Source organism: Cololabis saira, chromosome 10 (genome assembly GCF_033807715.1).
Source record: "Cololabis saira isolate AMF1-May2022 chromosome 10, fColSai1.1, whole genome shotgun sequence".
NCBI classification, from domain to species: Eukaryota; Metazoa; Chordata; class Actinopteri; order Beloniformes; family Belonidae; genus Cololabis; species Cololabis saira.
Window position 1 is genome coordinate 16540417 of NC_084596.1, and position 13312 is coordinate 16553728.

At 42.7% G+C, this 13312-nt stretch overlaps 1 protein-coding gene across 1 annotated transcript in view; it reads left to right on the top strand.

The window, feature by feature from the left end:
• Nucleotides 1-13312, top strand: part of LOC133452482 (neuropilin-1a-like) — a 98933-nt gene that overhangs the window by 37903 nt on the left and 47718 nt on the right. Inside the window, exons 4-5 of the mRNA XM_061731819.1 lie at nucleotides 5784-6011; nucleotides 10971-11141. Of these exons, the coding sequence (XP_061587803.1) occupies nucleotides 5784-6011; nucleotides 10971-11141 (399 nt within the window). The remainder of the gene's footprint in view (nucleotides 1-5783; nucleotides 6012-10970; nucleotides 11142-13312) is intronic.

Sequence of the window (13312 nt, forward strand, 5' to 3'; positions counted from 1 at the left end):
AGCAGTTTTTCATTTATTTTGCCAATTTTTTCACCATTGCATAAATCAAATACATTTGATTTAGGCATGCTTTTCAAAGAAAAAAATCTTTTACAAAATTACAAGGTAGAAAATATTTATTGAACATAAAAAAATGATACATTTTTTAATTTCCCAGCATTATGTTGTTTTGGTTCCACCTCCTGGTGAATGTTTGGTAAAATTCTTATGGGGTTAGTTTTTGGTTGGCCAACGATTTATGTAGTGCGCAACGTTACGGGACGGAGCGGCCAGTCTATCTCCTTATTTTACAACGCCGTTATTAATTGTTCGTTTTTTTCCCCACTTATTCCACAGAACACCGAAAGTGTTTTTTTGCCATTTTCGGCCGAACAATTTCGGTAACCGAACAATCGGTGCATCACTATCACTAAGACTTTGAGCCTGTAAATGAGTGCAGAAGACGGAGTCAGCTGACCTCCAACTGTACGGTTGAGGAGCGGTACCCAGCTCAGTCACATGCCCAAGTGTTTATGGGAAGGACACTGACTCCTAGATTGTCCACGTGGCCGCAGCCACTCCGAGCATCGGTCCCAGGCGTAGGTAAATGGCGGGGGGGTCGTCTGAGGTTAAACCAATGCCAAATCAACATGCAGAGCACAACGATTCACTGCAGTGAGCCCCGCAAAGAGAAAAGCTGAAAATAATCTCCCAGGTAGCAAAAGATTTCAATTCAATGCTGAATTATGGTATAAAAGGGTTGATTTTTGGTCGACGATTGATGTTGGATCAACCATTAAACAATCATCCATCTAATCTTGAAAACATGTCATTGAATCAATGTTGTTTTGTGGTCGAGTTTTAGTGCCAACAACGCTGCTTGTTGCAACCACTTTTTGCATAATTTAAATGTCACCCTTCAACGTGGGTTCAATATTTCTGGCTAACCACATTTCAGCATTGACTTGCTCATATTTTGCTATCTTGGGGTCGCTTTTTTCTTTTAGATTGAATCATTTGGTAGTTTAAAAAAAAAAAAATCACTTTGAAATGTTTTGGAGGCGGCAGAGAAAGTGTGTGTGCTGAAAAATGTAGCGGTTACACACACGTCAAGCTCGGCCCTCAAAGTTCCCACGGTGGGAAATCACCAGCAGGAACTCTGACTCCGTTTCCACATCTCTAAATAACAGCACAGTGACAACAGGAAGTATAATGAGGCGTGAGATAGCAAAATAAACCGTCCAATCAGAGGGCTGATGGCTTTCAGGATAGACGAATGGCGTAGTCCCCGAGCTCAGGAGAGCTTTGATACTGTAATCAACAAAAGAGCATGTGTGAGGCATTCAGTTACTCTCGCAGATTAGGACCCAACCTCTGATTGGACAGTGATTTGTGATTGATGTCACGCTCCAATCATTTCAGAACATGAAATCAAAAGAAAACAAAAGAAAAGAAACAGCCTAGAGTCTCTCAGTGTGGGAACTTTGGCTTTTACAAGCCATTTTCTGGTTTCCATCTATCCACACATGTCCAGAGGTCTTGTATATTCTGGGTTTTTTTTGCATAACTTTGCATTTTTTAAGAAAACAAGCAAAATCCGATTTATTTCACATGACAGCAGAAATTTTATACACCCGTGAACTCTGGAGATCCTTTTGTGAACGTCGATTTACAAAGTCAGGACCTGACCTCGTTTGAGCCAATACTTTGCAGACAGTCGGAGTTCTCGGGTCGCTCCAAAGCGTGCCAGGCCCGAGCAGGACCGCAGCCTGCCTCCTCCTTCATCATTTATCATGTCGTCCTTCCAGTGACACCACCTGTGTCAACAGCACGGGGTCCTCCGGAGTGTGTGTGTGTGTTGATCTGCGTTTACTGGCCGGCTCAGATGACACGCAGGTCACATCTGGCCGGGCCACAGCAGAGCACCTCCTGCGCCCCGACACGTCGACTCACAAACATGCACCGCTGCTGCCTCGGAGGGACGGCTGACCCCCGTTCACGCCTCGCCTCCTCTCTCGCTCGCAGGCATCAGTCACTGTCTCGTAGCGTCGCCCGCGTCACTTTACGACGAGCGAGGTGTGAGCCGTCGGCCGGAGACTTTGATATAGGGCTGCACGATTCTGGACAAAATGAGAATCACGATTTTTTTGCTTAGAATTGAGATCACGATTCTCTCACGATTTTTTTCCAATATAAAATTTATTGCACTTATTACTTTAACTTTGCAACAGCTGAACAAAAATATAATAACAATAAACATCTCTTGTCTTCTTTACACAAACCTTTGAATAATTTAAAGAATAATAACAATAAACAATCTCCCTGAGTTGAACACCCTTTCAGAAAGGGGACTTGTAACAGATCATGTAGTTCTGAGGCAACAAATTATTCCTCTGGCTGGGATGAACCCCCCATTGCCTTTTGCTGCTATTAAGAAGCTGCCGATACAAAAGGTAAACGTTACAAAAAATATGATGGTGCCTGATAAAAGACTGGCATCAACTTTGTAACAGCTGACATTGAACATAAAAACAATAAACATCTCTCGTCTTTAAATAATTTAAACAATAATAACAATTTAACAATATTTGTTCCTCCCTGAGTTGAACACCCTTTCAGAAAGGGGACTTGTAACAGATCCTGTAGTTCTGAGGCAACAAATTATTCCTCTGGCTGCTTTTTGCTGTAACAGCTGACATGAACATAAAAACAATAAACATCTCTCTTGTCTTTAAATAATTTTAACAATAACAATTTTAACAATATTTATGTGCAATATGTGTCAGGTGATGAGAAAGGTAGATGTTTCTCCAAATGTAATCCACAATCATTAACAAAATATAACAAACATGACAACATGATAGTTGACCATGACAGGACTACAACAACCTAGAACATGGGCCTAGTCCTTTTTTTATGCAGCCATCTTTAAAAAAAAAAAAAAAAAAAAAATTTTTTTTAAATCGTCGTCATTTGGAAATGAGATCGCGTTCAAGCATGAATCGAGATCGCGATTTTTTAACGATTAATCGTGCAGCCCTACTTTGATATGAGCAGCATCGCCGCGTGGATCAGACTGTGTTGAGTCTCCCAGCTGCTCCGTTTGTACTTTTATCAGGAGGCAGTTACGTCACATGTTCTTATTCACTATTCAGTTTTGAGATTTGTTATATATTTCAGAAATCTAGAGCAGCATGTGACGCTGGTGAGGTTTCCTCGCCGCTGTAGGAGAGCGGTCTCTGGCTTGTGTCGCGTAGCGGACCATGATCTTTGAGGAACTAAGAGCCATCACGTGTGATTGCTCAGAAAATCAAAGCATATTTTCACATAAATTCATCCGACAAAAACAATGGAAGCGCCTCTGTTTCATTTGATCTGCATGAAGGGCACAACATCTGCTTTTCACCCAAGCCTGAGAAAACCAAACAAACAGTCCAGGGCTGCAAATCTGGGGGGGCTCGCGTCAGATTTGAAGGTCTGTTTGGAGTATTTTGAATCAGTGTCATGATTTCCTATAATACACCGTGAGATTATGGCTGTTTCCTTCCAAGTAACTGACTGACTTTGGACTTGTGTAGTCCACACTTGACGGCTTTGACTCATGAGGAGATAAAGAGGAGGTTGACCGGCTTGCACAACTTCAGAAACCTCTGTAGAGCGTCCACAAATATTCGCCGTAAAAAAGGACGGAGCAAGAACACATCTGATTAGTCTGATGAACTTTGAATTGGACCAGTTCTCCGGCTGTGACCCGTGATCTTTCACGTGTGTGCAAGAGCACACGGAGGAAGGAGCACATGTTGAGAAACACCCTGTTGACCCTCTGGGATGGAGTTCACTCGGGGTGAGCTAACCGCTGGAAGAATAAAGTTGTATGTTGTAGAAAGACCCCAATGACCCCCCGGACGTCCCGCAGCTGGAGCTGCCGCACACGGATCAATGACCGGCTCAGTTTCCAGTTGGCGACACGCAGCGGCCGGCTACTGTTGCACAAGAAGGTCACACGGTCACGCCGCGCTCTCAAAACAAAAGTTCACATTTTGGCCACGGACAGATGGGCGATATATTGGATCGTTTCGCGCGGTAATTAAATGACCGTGTTAAATGTTTCTGTCTCATTTGTTTGATTGAGTTCTCCTTATCTAATTTAGGGTCATTATGTGGTTATTTAAGGAGGACTTTGGACACATTTTTTGCGTCACTGCTGTAATTTGGTTTATGTGACTTCTGCATGAGAATGGCGTTCCTTCAAAACAATGCGCTCGGGGACTTTTAAAAAAACTCAGTAAACAGATGCCACTTTTCAGGAATAATACGTGAGTTAAGTAACAAAGTTATGCAAGTGCCACGGCTCCTCGATATTTTACTTTGAACCATAAGAGAGATCATATTACTATTTACAAGACGTTTATGTTTACGTGTCTAAGGCCGGGCTGTTGTGTTTGTGAGTTTATCCGTGTGAGTGTGTGTGTGGGTGGGTGTGTGTTGTCTGGGGATGTCAATAAATACCAGAGAAATTCCAGTCTGATCCCCCTCCCCAGTCACAACGCAGACGGCTCCGACAGGACGAAGACCCTTCAGATGACGGGAACTCCGTCCATGAAACAGGCTCTTTATTTCACCACATCTTAAGAAGTCTGTGGTGGTTCCCAGAGGTCAATTAAAGCAATTTGAGTCGGAAATTATCAATAAAAACTGTTTTTTCCGACATTTTTTATTTTCTTTTATGGGAATATCTGTGACTTTGGAAGGCCGTGAGAAGAGGTCGAAGCAGCAGAAGTGTCGTAAGCTGCCAAATATTTAGACACTCGGAAAAGGTCAAGAGCATGTGGTGTTATGTAAATGTGTGTACTTTTTTTTTCACTGTAAAGATGGAAAAGGTCAGAAATCTAAACTCTAACAACTCCTAAAAGGTACAAGACCTCCTTAAATTGACCCTTTAAATGAGCTCTTTATTAGGAATGGGCGATATTTTACCATTCACGATAAACCGTCAAAAATATTCCCCACGGTAAGAATTTGTCATCTCGCGGTAAAAACGATAAATTCCCGTTGATGACGTTTTTGTGTAAAGCTGATTTATGGTTCTGCTTTAAATCCACGCACAACGTACTTGAAGGAAGGAAGGAAGGAAGGAAGGAAGGAAGGAAGGAAGGAAGGAAGGAAGGAAGGAAGGAAGGAAGGAAGGAAGGAAGGAAGGAAGGAAGGAAGGAAGGAAGGAAGGAAGGAAGGAAGGAAGGAAGGAAGGAAGGAAGGAAGGAAGGAAGGAAATGAGCGAGAAAGAAAGAAAGAAAGAAAGAAAGAAAGAAAGAAAGAAAGAAAGAAAGAAAGAAAGAAAGAAAGAAAGAAAGAAAGAAAGAAAGAAAGAAAGAAAGAAAGAAAGAAAGAAAGAAAGAAAGAAAGAAAGAAAGAAAGAAAGAAAGAAAGAAAGAAAGAAAGAAAGAAAGAAAGAAAGAAAGAAAGAAAGAAAGATTTATAGTTACAAAGGTGGAGTTGAATTGGTATTTTTTATCGTAATTTTTATCGGGATAAATGCCAGAAATTATCGTGATACATTTTTTAGTCCATACCGCCCAGCCCTACTCTTTATTCAGTTTCTGGGTGTTTTTAGGAAACTTTGTCTTCTTCCAAGTCCGTAAAACATGATTTAGATTTTTTTTTTAAATGAACTCCTTTTCAAAGTTATGTGAAAACAGACTATGAGCTCTGATCGCCCCTCAATGACCCTCCTGGCGGGAGTAAGTCACCCTGTCCAAACAGCCCCTGACGTTTTAAAAACCCATCCGTATCATCTGTCCTCGCAGGTCCAGAGTGTTCCAGGAACTTCACGGCTCCCAGGGGCGTCATCAAGACGCCGGGCTTCCCCGACAAGTACCCCAACAACCTGGAATGCACCTTCATGATCTTCGCCCCCAAGATGTCGGAGATCATGGTGGAGTTCGACAGCTTCGACATGGAGCCCGACACCACGCCGCCGCCGGGCGCCCTCTGCCGCTACGACTGGCTGGAGATCTGGGACGGCTATCCTGCAGGTGAGGAGACGCTTTGGCTCACAGAGCGGGATTATCCTCAAGTACAGGAAGCAGAGGTTAAACTACGACCCACAAGGGGGGGGGGGGGTTTACCGGGTAAATGGGAGTTTTGTTTTGTTTTGACAAGAAACCTGATCTTGAAAGCATTTTATGAATTTTTCTTTAGGAGTGTAAAAATGAAAAGGGAAAAGAGACGACAAAAGAGAGAAGCGTGTTGTTTTAGTGGCCTTCATTTGTAATTAGTGAGGCAGGAAACAGGCAAAGAGGGAGGGGGGGATGACAAACAGCAAAGAGCCGCTGGCTGGGACGCGACCCGGGCCACCTACTAGGAAGAACCCCCAGCCTCCGTCTGCGGGGAGACCCTCCACCAGTGGAGCCTCCTGTCCCAGAAGAACATGTTTATCTGGACCCATCTCACATTCTTGTTGGGAAGCAGACCTTCCATAGAGAGACGGAGCATCGTTGCAGAGTGTTTGTTGGAAAACATCTTAAGGAGAAGGAAACGGACAACATGGGGGATTACAGATACATAGTTGTGAAGAGCAGCCAGATTTTTTTTTAAAAAGAAAGAAAGATTGGCAGTAGGGCTGTTCGATTTTGCCCAAAAATAAAATCTCGATTTTTTTCTCTCAAAATCCGATTTACGATTACGATTATTTTGTGAATTGACAAAAGGCAAAGAAATGATTTCAAGTATGCTGTTTTTTTATTGAACATTTGCCCCATTGGGCTTTAAGTGCAAACTTTGCTCTTATTAAACCAAAAATGAATGAATAAAGTGCAAAACTCTGTAAAATAAGTTAAAAAAAAGTTTTAAAAAATATAATAAAATATAAAGTTTTATCTCTGAAAAAAAAAATCAGCAAATCAGCACTTGCAAACATACAGTAAGTTATATTTCCAATTAGATAAAACAAGACATTTTCTAATTAAAATAAACTGGGTCTTTGCATGCTAAATAATAATGCAACCCATGAAGGAGGTAGAGGTGTGTAATGTCAGTCATTACATTTGCTATTCACATTTGCAAGTTTTTTGCAAGGAACACGAGCCGGTCTACCGCATCTGGCTTGAGGGATGCCCGGTGGCATGTTACAACGCCCCCTCCTACACTAAAGAGCCTCTCCCATGGGGCACTTGTCGCAGGTATTGAGAGGTATTTCCATCAATCCTTAATATGGTAGCAATCATTAATATGTGTGCAGACAAGGTAATAAAAAAAAAAAAAAAAAAAAAAAAGTGAAAAATCGATTTTACGATTTTCACGTTTTAACATCGTTCTAATTACATAATCGCGATTACGATTTAAAATCGATTAATCGAACAGCCCTAATTGGCAGTGATTTACTGACAGGACTGATTTTCAAGCATTAAACCAAAGATGTTCTTGGGGTGGGCAGCACGGTGGCTTGGTGGTTAGCACTGTTGCCTCACAGCAAGAAAGTTCCTGGTTTGATTCCCTGGCCCGGCAGGGTCTTTCTGTGTGGAGTTTGCATATTCTCCCTGTGCTTGCGTGGGTTCCCTCCGGTTACTCCAGCTTCCTCCCACAGTCCAAAAAACATGCGTAGGTTGTTGATGATTCTAAATTGTCCATAGGTGTGAGTGTGAGTGTGTCTGGTTGTTTATCTCTATATGTGGCCCTGTGATGGACCGGCGACCTGTCCAGGGTGAACCTGCCTCTCGCCTGTAATGAGCTGGGATAGGCTCCAGCAGACCCCTGTGACCCTGCAAAGGATATAGCGGGTATAGAAAATGGATGGATGGATGTTCTTGGGGTCCATATCTTATGGTATGGTACCAGAACGTGCAGTAGGTAATAATCATCAGCAGCGCTCTTCTTCATCGGTGTTTGAGTTGAAGCGGTCCTTTGTGCACACGGAGGCTGACGGGGAAACAGAGGCTCCTTCACAGCTTGCTCAGTGTTCTTCCATCAACCACATTTGGAAAATCAGCACATGAATAACATAGACGCAACCTGCCATACCCTCTGTTCTCACTCCTCCGCTCGCCTGGACAGCCTTTCCTCGGCGTCCATTGAAGGCTGATTAGTCGTGCAGATAATGGTCAAAGCTCCACACTTTGGATGGGCCTGTGATGCCCACAATGTTCGCCACTGTGCCCAAAGCTCCGCCGGACTATTGCCAGGGAGGACGCCGGCATGCCAGCCACTGGCACAGGTACACAGACGGTGATGTACACTTTCAAGCCGTGCCAGCGTGTGTAACATGCCAGGGCTTTTCCTGTCAAACGATCTGTGTGAGCGGGTGTGTCGGCGTGCACTCAGGTGTGTCTGTAAACAAACGTGCACGCATGTGTGAGCGTGGTGTTTAAGCCGACTGAGCAAACGCGTGTGTCGGAGCAGATAACCGAGCATCGCTGAGGCCGCTTTTAAACCAGCGTGTTGCTCTGCATTCCATCAAACGCACGCAGCGACGCCGCCGACATGAAACGCTGCCGTTGCCGAGCGTTTCCGTTCCTTCTTTGAGAGCCGGGAATTAGATCTTCAAACGCTTTTTCTGATTGGATTTAATCAGAAAAAGAAACATCTGGGGCTCCTTAATTTTCTCACTTATTTTTCTCTAAAGAGGAATCAGATTGTTTTTGCATTAAAGAGCAACTTTTTGGTGCTTGAAAGCACATTTTGTATCAAATGATTACCGATTCTTGTTTTGGGCCAGCTAATCCAGAAAATATGGCTAAATATTCCAGATTTCACATCGTCCTGCTATTGCTGTGGATAGTGCAAAGTTTAAAGACCTCATTTGTCTCTTGTAAGCATGTTTATGTATATTTTTTGCACATTTTTGCATATTCAAACAATGCAGCTGTATAAATATCGTGTTTTTCTGTTGTTTTCATTCAAATACTGTCTTAATTGGCTTCTACATGTATTCAGTTGGCATATTAAAGCTATAAGACCAGAACAGGGGGGTCAAAATGTCAGGGTTTTTTTTTTTTTTTTTTTCAGACACCATAACATACAGGCTGCTCATGATATCTAAGATGCCTATAATTAGAATTTCTTTCACAGTTTTTATTACAACAGCCTTTTCCTTACTTACATATGCAGTCATGTTGCCTGCAGGATTTTATTCCCTATTTTTGGGCTGATTGTATCAGCTAACAGCCCCGAAGTAAGAACCATTTATTTCACACAACCCCCGATAAGACTGAAATAGTTGGAAATGTAATCCGTCACAGATCGCCGAGTACCTGCTTCAAACTGTAACTGATAAACATAATCCATCAGATTACCGAGGCTCGACATCGCTACGTGTTTGTTGCTGCTTCGCCTCAAAAGCTAAATTAAATTATTTTAGAAGTTGAATTTTTTTGTGACAAATAAATGAGCTGATACCATATCGCCGCGAAACAGCTTCACGTTGTTGCTCTCAGATAAGGAAAAGGATGAAACGGCCGACTGGCTGCGGACATGAAGGGACTCGAAGTCATTTAACAAGAAACGCCGTTTCAGTCTGTGATGCATATTAACAAAACATCTTTTATTCCCTGTAAATCTCCATCAATCTTTTTTCAGGTTTAACATAACGGCTCCAACGTACGGTTGCATTAGTTCCATTTATTGCAATATCTTTTGTGGAAAACAGAGGTACATGCAACAATTTCCTCTGGAAAGTGGAGATCGCTAACTCATTTGATAGCAGTTAATTACAGGCAGTCCATAATCAGAGCACAGCAAACCAGTGCCAAACTTAAAAAGGTGAAATTTAATTGCAGTCAAGCAAGGATATTAGAGAGACTAGGGAGATTAAAATGTGTTTGTTATAAATAAATAATAATGTGATATTTCTGTTCAGTTGGATTTTTACTAGTAAATATATATACATGTATTTTCTTTTAATTAGCATCAGTAATAACCTTAAAAAAAATCCATGAAATTAAAGAAAAAAGAAGTTAGCATTCCGTAAATACTTAAAGTTTGGTCTGTATACATTAGTAAAAAAAAGGGTATTATCATTAACATTTACGTCATTGGGCTGCGAAATAAAATAAGGACTGAATGCCTATTTCTGAGAACAGTAAGCGTCATAAAAACAAACAAAAAAAGCAGCACTTTTGCAAGTGATTATGCACTTCAACTCTTGTGCTGACTCTGCTGAACCAGTGAAGATGCAGAAGGGCGTGGCAGCGATATCTAGCTGCATTTATAGCAGTAATTCATGGTAAATCTGATTTCTGTTTCCTGAAAGAAGCGGCAAAAAGTGGTCATCAGTACAGGGCAGCGTCAGTGACTGACAGGAGATCGAAGGAGGCAGACACATTTGGGAAGAGGCGGGTCGGGTGGAGGCGGAGGGCAGGGCAGCAGGTTGTCAGGGATTTCTTTATCTGAGGAATGAATGTGTAGTCCTGTGATCTGAATGTAAGCTGGAGCACATGGCTGTGTTGTTTCTTTTAGTTCCATAGATTAGCTACAGAGGGAAAAGAGCAGGTCATTCTGAAGAAATATACGTCCTAAGTGTCATTTATTCATTTAAATTGACTTAAATGGCACTAGAGTTTATGTTGTGACAAATAAGGAGATGGTGCAGCATCCTGGCTCAGTACAGCGATGTGCACTTTCTAATAAGCTCATGTGACTCTTTAGCATGTAAAATGGATATATTATGTTTGGGCAGCAAACGTCAAAACAATATATGTTGGGAACGAGTGTTTCTGCGACCTGCCATCTCATATTCCTCCATGTCACATTACCCTCGAGAGGTGAGCGATGGAAACTGACAGCAGATCAGCTTCTGATGATGTTCTGGGGCTTTTAATCTAAATTGAGCGTTTCCAAAATTGAGTTCTGCATGGCTGGAGTGGAATGAGCTTGTGTGTCTAACTCGCAGTCACGAACCGTCGCAGACGAGCGCGGGGAAGGACAAAGTGAGTACACCACTGGCTGATGAAGCTGACGTTCTCCTTTTTTTGCCTCCTTCCCTCCCCTCCTCCCTACAGTGGGTCCCCACATCGGCAGATACTGCGGCCACACGTCCCCGGGCCGGGTGATCTCCTACACCGGCATCCTGTCCATGACCATCACCACTGACAACGCCATCGCCAGGGAGGGGTTCTCCGCTAACTACACCATCCGCGAGAGGAGCCTCCCCCTGGGATACGAGGACGAGGGTGAGCAGCCGGAAGTGGGAAGCCATGGAGGGATTTATTTTTTTATTTTTTGAGTTGGGAGTGACATGTTATCTGGTTAAAAAGCCTCCCAGTGCTGCACACTTCTGTGTTTCAGTCACCTCCTGCAGTGTTCAAACCCCTCGAAGTACACGTGAAGCACTAAAACGAGCAGATTCCTGCCTGTCACTCTTCTGCAGCACTGCAGGAAACAGCGTTTGTGTAAAATCTGAGCCCTGACCTCCGACCTCTCCATGTGGAGAGCAGCTAAACTAATCCCACCTTTATCTGGACTTATCTGCACTCGTCAGTACACATTCTCAGGTAGCTACTAGTTCTGCTGCCAACGACTGTTTAAATCAGTCAATACTTTAAAAAAAAAAAAAGTCAATTAATATTAAAAATCTTAATGCAGAATTGTTTTTTACATTAAATATGTAAAATGCAATATAAGAGTTGTATTACAACTCTCCCAGCTTTACGGGACGATGCGCATGATGTGCACTGCGAGTATTAAAGGCCTTTTTTTTTTTTTTTTTTTAAATAACAGTGTTTGTGTTGAAAATACCTGTTTTGATAACATTTGATGACAAAACACTGAGGATTTGGGAGGATTTCACAAGATTATTTATGTAGGGGAACGGTACTCTTACACATCATGAACCTGGATTTTCATTTAAAATGTTATCTGAAGCCCCTGAAGTGTAAATATCTGTGTTCAGATCAAAGTTTAATCCGATCGCAGGGTTGTGTTGTTTTTGTGTGTGATTTCTTCCCGATACACATCATTTTTTATCTTCATCAGTCCGACCTACTTTCCACTCTTATCGTCCTCTCGACCGCTTTCACACATCAGGACCTCATCACGCCTCTCCTTGTTTCCTGCGCTCTGTTTCTGTCCTTTTTTTTTTCTCGTGTTGTTTCACGTCGTGAAACCGAGCCGCTTGTCGGCGTCAGTTAACGGCGTGACCCCGCAGGAATGCCTGCAGAGATTCTGAGCTGCGTCGGCCCGTACGGCTCCTGCTCTCTCGTAACCTCCGCCCCACTCGCCCCGTTTAGGAATGTGAGCCTGCGATCAGAGGTGAGTTTATGTAAGGTCCCACAGTGGCTGATGTGGGAGAAGTGATGTTTTAAAGACTTAAAAATCAGTTATCCGATGTCACGTTTTCACCGAGTTAGAGAGAAACAAAATATGTGATCCGCGATTTCAGTAACTTTTCACGGCTCTTGCAAACAGAGCAACTTTATTTATTAGATTTTCTGGAGGTTTAAAGCCAGATAATCTTTAATTTCAATGACTTCATGTTACACGTTAAGCTTCAAATATCCAGGCATGATGCCCTTTTAGCTTTATATTTATTAATAAGGAGTTAAAATAAATGGAAACACAGTCTCTATTTGTCTCCATACGTTGTTCCAGATGTTCATATTTGAAATGTTTCAGTACGTTTTTCACAGCAGGAAAGTCCTTAGTGACGACACGGCAGTTCAGCGTGGAGGAAATATTTGTGAATGGGATGGGTCAAAGTCATTATCCTCCGTTCCCACCACCTCCCTCGCCTGCATTCGCCGCGGGCCGGGGGGTTAGCGCTGGCTGTTAGATGCTGGTGGTGAACATCTGGGACAGAGATAACGCCTGCATGTCGCCTGCATGTTTTCAACCCACACCGTACGAATGTGTGAAGAGATAAATCTCCACCTCTGGTGTTAATTTGACTAAAAGCAGCTTTGCTGCGAGATAAAGTTTTAATTATGTGGTGCACAAACACAGAAGTGCACACAGGTGGTGGTTTTGCCTGCAGACCCCCCGTTCTGCTTTTCAGATTGAATTAAAGGTTCTGACAAAACCGCATCGCATTATATTCTCTCTCTCTACTCTCTTTGCTATAAACTCTGATTCCCGGCCAGGCGCAGATACGTCCCGTCGAGTAAGTCAGCCGTTGCCAGGGGATACGTGGAAATATTTCAGAGTAGCTCGACTAATTTAAACAGGATTTTACTTTTGTCTCAATTATAGTGTCTGAACAAAGACTAATTACAGTTGAGTGACTCGGCCTCTTAAAATGTTCAGCTTCCTTTCTCGTGAGATACTTTTCTTTTCTTTTCGCCGACTGCCATGGAGGTGCGAAAGGCTGCTATCCTGCAGCGAATTTGCAGTTTTTATTGGCTCACCT